The sequence below is a fragment of the Coenobita brevimanus genome, chromosome 62, assembly GCF_032717465.1.
Source record: "Coenobita brevimanus isolate Jiangsu-jjx chromosome 62, ASM3271746v2, whole genome shotgun sequence".
NCBI classification, from domain to species: domain Eukaryota; kingdom Metazoa; phylum Arthropoda; class Malacostraca; order Decapoda; family Coenobitidae; genus Coenobita; species Coenobita brevimanus.
The window spans coordinates 38,710,276-38,719,191 of NC_137015.1; the positions used below are offsets into that span (position 1 = coordinate 38,710,276).

The window sequence follows — 8,916 nt, forward strand, 5'->3', positions numbered from 1 at the left end:
CCGAATCCGGATCCTATATCCACGGATCCTGATCCGGATCCTTTTTATTGGCATTGGCGGATGTATGCACCCTCTGAGTACTTTTTGCCTTTTTTTTTTCTTTTGTCTGTTTCTTTGTTACCTCCGCCAAGGAGGTTAGGTTTTTGCCAGCGTTTGTTTGTCTGTCTGTCTGTCTGTTGGCAACTTTACTCAAAAAGTTATTAACGGATTTTGATGAAAGTTTGTGGAAGGGGGAGCCATGGGCCAAGACGAATCGTTATATTTGGGGGCGAATCCGGATCTGGAGTATCCCGCACAACATCTCCAAAAGTTTTGATAAAATCGTCTGTTCGAAACTGAATAAAATCTCCTGCCTTAAGCTGAATAAAATCGTCTGCCCTAAGCTGAATAAAATCATCTATTCTAAACTGAATGAAATCGTCTGTTGTAAGCTGAATAAAATCGTGTTCTAAGCTGAATAAAATCGTCTGCCCTAAGTTGCATGAAATAATTTGCCCTAAGCTTAATAGTATCGTCTGTTCTAAGCTGAATAAAATCGTCTGTTCTAAGCTGAATAAAATCGTCTGTTCCAAGCTTAATCAAACCATCAACTTGAAACCATCTAAGCCAAGTAAACGTCCTCGAACCCTCATAAAATCGTCCTCGCTCTTTAACCTTCATAAAACCATCCGCCCTCTCTAAGCTGAATAAAATCGTCTGTAGGAAGGAAGCACAGGGCCCTAAATCGCGTCACGGGGTTCCAGGCGATTTAGAGAGATACGTATGGGGCAGAGTGACTAAGAGGGGCCGGCCACGTTATGGCTTGAATTCGGATTTTGGTTTAGTCATTTATTACTACAAAAACGACAGGTCAGTTAAGGAAGAGGTGATAGTTCTATTATCTGTCTATCTGTTTATCTATCTGTCTGTCTCTATCTGTCAGTCTGTCTCCATCTTTCTCTACCTGTCAGTCTATCGCCATCTACCTGTCTGTCTTCTCTTTCTCTCCGTGACTGTCTGTGTATATCTTTCTGTCTGTCTCTTTCTCTCTATCTTGCTGTTTGTTTTTATCTATGTCTATCTCTCTGTATCTCTGTCATTATCTGTCTGTCTGTCTCATTATCTATTTATTTAAAAGCCTATTTTGGCCAGGTTTACCCAGAATCACTGTATGGGTTAAAAAGGGGGAAGAAGGCAGTGCAAAGGGGGATGAGAAGAAGAAGAAGCAAAATGAAGAAGAAGGAAGACGAGGAAGAAATAGGAAATGAAGAAGACAAAGAAGAAGAAGGAGGAAGAGGAAGAAAAACTAGGAAAATAAGAAGACAAAGAAGGAGGAGGAAAAAATAGGAAATGAAGAAGACAAAGAAGAAGAAGGAGGAAGAAAAATAGGAAATTAAGAAGACAAAGAAGAAGAAGAAGGAGGAAGAGGAGGAAGAAATAGGAAATGAAGAAGACAAAGAAGAAGAAGAAGGAAGAAATAGGAAATGAAGAAGATAAAGAAGAAGGAGGAAGAGGAGGAAGAAATAGGAAATGAAGACAAAGAAGAAGGAGGAAGAAATAGGAAATGAAGAAGATAAAGAAGAAGAAGGAGGAAGAAATAGGAAATGAAGAAGATAAAGAAGAAGGAGGAAGAGGAGGAAGAAATAGGAAATGAAGAAGACAAAGAAGAAGGAGGAAGAAATAGGAAATGAAGAAGACAAAGAAGAAGAAGGAGGAAGAAATAGGAAATGAAGAAGACAAAGAAGAAGAAGAGGGAAGAAATAGGAAATGAAGAAGATAAAGAAGAAGGAGGAAGAGGAGGAAGAAATAGGAAATGAAGAAGACAAAGAAGAAGAAGGAAGAGGAAGAAAAAAGAAAAATAGAAGAAAGAGGAGGAGGAGGAGGAAGAAGTCAGTGAGCTTGTTAGAAAAATTACTTTAAAAATCTCAAGGAAAGCACTCAATAATCAATAAATCAACTCCTTCAATCCGAGGATATACTCTCTATTTTATTCCTGCTGCCACCCACGTATTGCAAGCCACTGAGGGAAAGCGTCAGTGATTGAGAGTTAGTGAAGGCTGTTATCGTTTCTCCAGTGCGAAAACTCTCCGACGCTGAATAAAACCGTCTGGAAGTAGCAGGAATTATATGTAAAAATCAATGCACACACATGAGGAATATGAGTCACATTTGTTTCGCCTTTATAGGTCACAAAATTGTAATGCAGTTAATAACCTTATGAGAAAAAAATATGTGAAAAATCGTATATGAAAAACACTGATTATTGTCAAAAAGTTAATTATCTATCTATCTGTCTATCAATATATGTACATTAGCCTCTTCGCCAGTCAGGTGTTTTGTCTTAAATCACCGTATGGTCAGAAAACAATGTCAGTGAACTTACGGGAAAAATTAAATTGTCTAAAAAAAAAGTTGTGTAAGACTAGGATCAGTAAAGCAAAAAAGTAAAGAAAAGGTCAGTATGAACAATAACATCTGCGTCGGTCACTTGTTTTGAAAGCCTGTTAGAGTTACCAATAACAGATTATGACCTTGATTATCAGGCAACATAGAGTCACAGTGAATAGGGGAAAACCATACTTAAAAATTGTTAGAAATGCATGGTTAATTATACAGTTAATTTTGAAAGCCATTTAAGTCTGTTATGGAAAAAAAAGTCATTATTATTGTTATTTTTTTTTTTCTAGGGGGTAGGGAATGTGACCTGTTTTATGCATGGATCTTGAATTGGTTTGAAAATTGATGAGCTTGTGCAGAAGTAAAAATTATATTTTAAAAATGTTAGAAGAGCAGGTGTTGTAAAAAGGTTAATGATGTTATTAGGTTATTATGAAGAATAACGCCGTCGCTCGTCATTTGTTTTTCGATTCTGTTAGGGTTGACAGATGTGGCCTGTTTTGTTTATGAACCTTCAAAATAAAAAGAGAATCAGTAGTGAGCTAATGAAAGAAAAATTACAGAGGGGTGAGAAAAATAAATATAACGAAGAAATGATTTAGAATGTTCAGTTAATACGAAAAATAACACAATCGCCAGTCATTTGTTTTGGTTAGAACCAGTGTTGCCGATAGGAGGCGTGACCTAGAGTGGTGTGGATGGAGGCTGTCACATCTGGCCCTGTACCTTTCACCACGTTACCAGGCCAGCAGATTACCACTACACCCGCAGCTGCCCGTAGCGTGACGTGAGAAACTAGGAAGACGAAGAATGGTTTGACGTCACAGCCTTCCCCGGGACTACCAGACGTGGGGTTAAAAATGGCGGGCGGCGCGGTGTACAGTCACAGTCTTCAACTTCCTCAGGTGGCGATCAGACCTGACGCAGCTCACCTGGTTCGTCCTCAAAGGGGCACTTGAGCATCTGTCACACCTGCAGCGAAAGTAAACCACCTGTTGGAGTGCAGTTGTGCCTTAGAGAGCCACCTGTGTGATAGAGTAAAACAGGAACAAGATTGGCCAAAGAAACACCTGTCGACATATCACCGTTCTGAAGCAGCCGTTCTCGTAACACCTGCTACCGGCGCGAGATACGGCCGGAAACGTGTCGGAAACGCGGGACGTACGAGAGGAAATCCGTTCTTAGAGCCAGCGGTTGTGCTATTCTAGTGATTTGTTATTTCCCTGAAGTACATCTGATCGCTACGTCAACAACAACAAAATCCAAGATGGCTGAATTTGATGACCTGCGTGCGTCCTTCACTTTGGAGCTGGGTGGCGCCGACAGCATAGACAGCCTCTGCCAGACTTATCTCGGCGACCTTGACCAGATCCCCACCTCATCCTCGTCCTCCTTCTCCTCCAGTCCATCCCTGTACACTCCAGATGCCTCCTCCTCCTCCCTCTACCCCCCCGAGCAGTACTCCATCTCGCCAAATCCTTCCTCCCTTTCGCCATATCAGTCTACGGGATCGCTCTACCCGTATTCAACCTCTCCCAATCCCTCCCTCTCTCCCTACCACGCCTCCCACTCCCCCAATCCTTCCTCCCTCTCCCTCTACCCCCCCAGTGCCTCCCTCTACCCCACCTCCGTCTCTCCAAACCTCTCCTCCCTCTCCCCCTGCCCCTCGACCGATTCGGGCCTGCTGGACGAAATGGAAGCCTTTTCAAGAATGGAGGTTTCGGAGTGGCGTGGTGAGGTGAGTTATCGAATTTATGTATTGCATTTATTACCATTATTATTACATTTATTACATTTTTACTATTTCTTACATCTATTAATTTCCAAAAAATCAATTATCTTTTTGCGTTATTAGGTAAAAGTTTATAATCGTCGTTACTGTATCTTTTAATCGAGTGTAAGATTCACCATTTATTGCATTTATTACATTTATTTCCCTTAATTATCAATAAATTCATTACCTGCCGCGTTATGAAGTTCAGTATTAGTCGTCAGTATATCTATTTTCTATCTACTGATGTCTTAAAGGCAGTATATCAGTGACTTCCCTCGTCGTAGAGCAAACCTCAGTCCTTTTGCAAATTTTATCATATTCGGAGTATGCGCCATAAGACATTTTAAAATCAGTCAGTAATTTAATATATACCATTCATTTATAACTCGTAAAATAATACAGTATTAGCTAGTGTTAAAAAAAAAAAAGAAGATAAGAACGACTACATGCATATATATAATTAATTGTATAAGTGTGGTTGTAAAGGAAATTCTCTCTCTCTCTCTCTCTCTCTCTCTCTCTCTCTCATAAACTGGGTGGGCAGGCTTCAGAAACAGGGTAAGATAAACAGTAAATAAATAAAATAAATAATAGAAGTGTAATGCGTACTTCCCTCACTTCCTCAACCCCTTCAGTACGATGCGGTGTATTTTCATTCTTTATTCATATTAAAACGACGATTTTTTTTAAGTATAGTCCTTTCACCTTAACTTGGCCCAGGTTCTCGTCCTTTCAGATTGGGTCACGTAGATAGAATAATACAATAATACAGAAATACAATATAATACAGTACTAATACAATAATTAATACAATGCACTCATACAGTACCATAATACAGTACAGTAAGACAATAATACAGGACCGTAATACAAGACAGTAATACAGTAATACAGTACTATAATACAATACAGTACTGCAGTAATACAATATAATAATACAGTAATACAATACAGTAGTATAATAATGCAGTACAGTAATACAGTAATGCAATAGTACAATTATACAACACAGTACAATAGTAATATAATAATACAGTATAATAATGCAATACAATAATGCACTAATACAGTACAGTAATATAATAATACAATATAAAAATACAAAATAGTAATACACTGATACAATACAATCATACAATAATACAGTGCAATAATACACTAATACAGTACAACATAATACTGTAATACAATGCTACGGCTCTGTGTCCTTCTCCATGGCACTTCTTCGTGACCAGCATCATATTCTAGTGCTTATTACTACATCTCAGTAGCCAAGATGGAGAGATGGCAATTCTAGGCCAAGTTACAGTGAAAGACGTATAGATAAAAGGTTAAAGTCTCCACAGCTGAAAAATACAGGGTGGTTCAGAAATAGAGCTCTACTAGAAACTCAGGTCGTAGTTGTGTGGTGCTGTGATGGCTCAGTCGGCTGGTGTGGGCGTGGCATTTGGAGCAGGACATGCATAAAGAACGGAGGGTAAATACTGATAACACTGACTGAGCCGGCCTCACAGAACAGGAGAAAAATCACCGCATCCTCCTCCTCCTTCTCTTTTCTTCTTTTTCTGCCTCTTTTCTTTTTCTCTCCTCCTCCTCCTCCTCCTCTTCTTTTCTTCTTCCTCTTCTGCTTCTTCCTTAGACCCTAACCTTACTCAAGTCTTCAGTCTCCACTTGGAATTGTTTGGACCGGGCAGTGTGTGTGTGTGTGTGTGTGTGTGTGTGTGTGTGTGTGTGTTTTATGAGTGACTATATCCCCTTGTTCTTTCTCCACACTCAGGACTGCTTGGACTGGGCAGCGAGTGTGTGCCGTCGTCGTGGGGTTGACCAAAGCACTGTTGACCTCTGGAACTTCCGGAGCACGACGGGCGCCCAGCTCCTGCAACTGACCCTGAATGACTTCTGCACCCTTGCCGGAAGTGTGTATGGGCCCCTCTTCCACGACGAACTGCAGGAGCTTAGAAGAAACAGGAAACTAGGTGAGGAACGGAGGGAAACGTGGAGGGATGGAGGAAAGATGGAGGGATGGGGAGAAAGTAGAGAGGACATAGAAAGTTGAGACAGAAATGTGTGTGGATCTTCCTCTCATGATGAACTGCAGGGGCTGAGGAGAAACAGGAAGCTAGGTGAGGAACAGAGGGAACGTGGAGGGATGGAGGAAAGGTGGACAGATGGAGAGAAGCTAGAGAGAAGGTGGAGGGAAAAAGAGAAACTAGGGAGAAGGCAAAGGGAAAGAGAAAGACTAGAGAGAACATGGGGGAAAAAGGAGAAGGAGGAGGGAAGGAGGTATGGTATTTATTTATTTACTTATTTACCACCTTATTTATTTACCTCTTTACGTATTTACCTGTTGACTCATTTACCTACTTACCTGTATTTCCTCAGACGGGCGTGGCTTTGACCTGGGTTGCTCTGGTTCGCCCCAATATGACCTCTACGACCCTCTTGACCTGAGCAGCGAGGATATCAAGGACCTGGACCGGTACATCATTGGCGGACTGCAGGATATGGACCTAGAGAGTGCTGGACCCCTGGTGTATGGTGAGTAGACGTACATGGCATTCACACACACACACACACACACACACACACACACACACACACACACACACACAAGAACAAGTTTATAATAAGAGTGATTATGATGAATTATTTTATCATCGTATCTATTTTCCCTCATAATTATTTCCATTGTTCTCTTATCTCTGTTATCTGCCGCAACAGAGAGCCTGGATAACACACCTGAACCCGTGGCGCTCCTGTCTGCCGGAGGGGCCCCATCTCCCCCACTCACCCCCGCTCTGGACACCCCCTCCACCCCCCTCCATGCAACCGACCCGCTCATGAAGATTAGACCCGACCCTAAGAAGAGAGGTGAGCTGGGGTGATGATGATGATGATTGTAGCAGTAGTAGTAGAAGAATCCTTCCTATATAATGATACATTTGTCTTTCAAACTCACATGCTTCCTTCGTAGTCCTGACCTCCTGTCTTTTTTATGTAACTTTCAAACAATTTCTTCCCCATCTCATCCACTTCTAACATCAGGCTTCTTCCTTATTCCTCTCCTTCACCCAGCTCTTCTTTCTATCCCATTCCTTCAAATTCTATATCCTCCCTTCAGATTCTTTCCTTTCCCTTAAAATTTGTCTTCCCTTAAAATTCGTTACTTTCCCATCAAATTCTATGTCTTCCCTTCAAAGTCTATGCCTTTTCTTTAACTTCTGTCTCTTCCCTTGAAATTCGGTCCCTTTTCTTCAGATTCTATCCACTTCCTTCAGAGTCTAACCTCCACTCCCTTTCCAGAACGCGGCCCAAAGAACTGGGAGTTTGTGATCCGCCTATTGGCTGATTCAAGCACCAACCCCTCCCTCATCCGCTGGGAGGACCAGTCACAGGGCACCTTCCGCCTGGTCCAGCCCTCCGTCATCGCCAAAATGTGGGGCAAACGCGCAGACAAGCCCAACCTATCCTACGACAACTTCGCTAGAGGACTCAGGTAAGGGACTGATTGAAAGATGAACAAAAAAGAAAGAAAGTTGATTAGAATGGAAATACAACTAAAAAGGAGGAGATGGATGCCCAGAAATGCAACCTATATCCTACAAAAACTTCTGACTGTATCGTGAGTCTGTTGAAATGAGAGATGGAAGCAGAGACTTAGGGCATAGAACTTAATTACCTTGGTAATGTAAGTTTTTTTAATAGATGGCCTAAAATGTGGTCTAATTTGGCCTATGCCACGTTTACAGGAGGGTAGAGGTAAACGATAGATGGACTTATTAGCCAGATCGATAGAGATGTAGACTGAATAGATGAAATATAATAGCAAGGATGGGTTAGTAAAGAGGAATTGATGGTGATTAAAGAATGGTCCTTAACAAAAATATATTATGATCCGTAATGATTCGTTTTCAGATACAGTATTTTAAACTAATATATAAACCGATAAAATACTATATTGAGTTTTAGATATTGATAGCTAATAATCCACTTAGAATCACAACATTTGGAAGCAGGGAACTATTCACTTCCGCTTAAATTCCAGTAGAGCCTTTATAAACTTGAATTACTGTCATATCTTGGATCTAACCTCACTTTTCTCATTCCTCCAGGTACCACTACACCACAGGGGCACTCCAGCCTGTGTCAGAGAAGCAACTGGTGTACCGGTGTGGCCCAAAGGCTCTGAAATTCCTCATTGAACTGAAGAAAACCGCGGGCATGTAGAGAAGTGCCGCAGCGTTTTCTCTACGTCTGTGCTTTAACTCGCTTCCACACTTATATATATTTTTTTATAAGGTGGTTAGCGGCTTTATATTGATCTCATATTACTACAGTTGTGCAGTGAGAGCAGCTTCAAGACATTACAGATTTTAATAGTACCTGAATAGCATAGGGTAATAACACCATCATCACTACTACTACTACTAATACTTCTTTTCTGCTGGTTTTGGCTGTCATGAGGCTACGAATTCAGTATTATGCCACATTGTTTTACGTCCTATAGCTGTTTTGCTGACTTAAAACAGTGAAGAGGATTAGGAAGAACTCACTTTACCATACTGTTATTTATCCATCCATTCCCATTTATTTACAAGCCAGTTTTATTTATTTTTATCAGTATAATTAGTTCACAGTATTTATTCTAGATTTATTTTCACAGTATTTATATTCACAGTATTTATTTTTGCACCATTATTTATTCTCACTATTTATTTGTTATTTTTTAAGACTTCACTTTTGCAGATAGTCTAGTTATGCAAATT

The 8,916-nt window shown here is 40.7% G+C and overlaps 1 protein-coding gene across 1 annotated transcript; it reads left to right on the forward strand.

Moving 5' to 3' along the window:
• The first annotated feature begins 3,643 nt into the window (after positions 1-3,643).
• Positions 3,644-8,377, forward strand: LOC145404043 (ETS homologous factor-like). Its single transcript, XM_080275646.1, has 7 exons — positions 3,644-3,859; positions 4,010-4,114; positions 5,928-6,126; positions 6,533-6,688; positions 6,872-7,021; positions 7,454-7,646; positions 8,263-8,377. Exons 1-7 carry the CDS (start codon positions 3,644-3,646, stop codon positions 8,375-8,377), a joined length of 1,134 nt encoding a protein of 377 aa, XP_080131772.1.
• Positions 8,378-8,916: the final 539 nt, after the last annotated feature.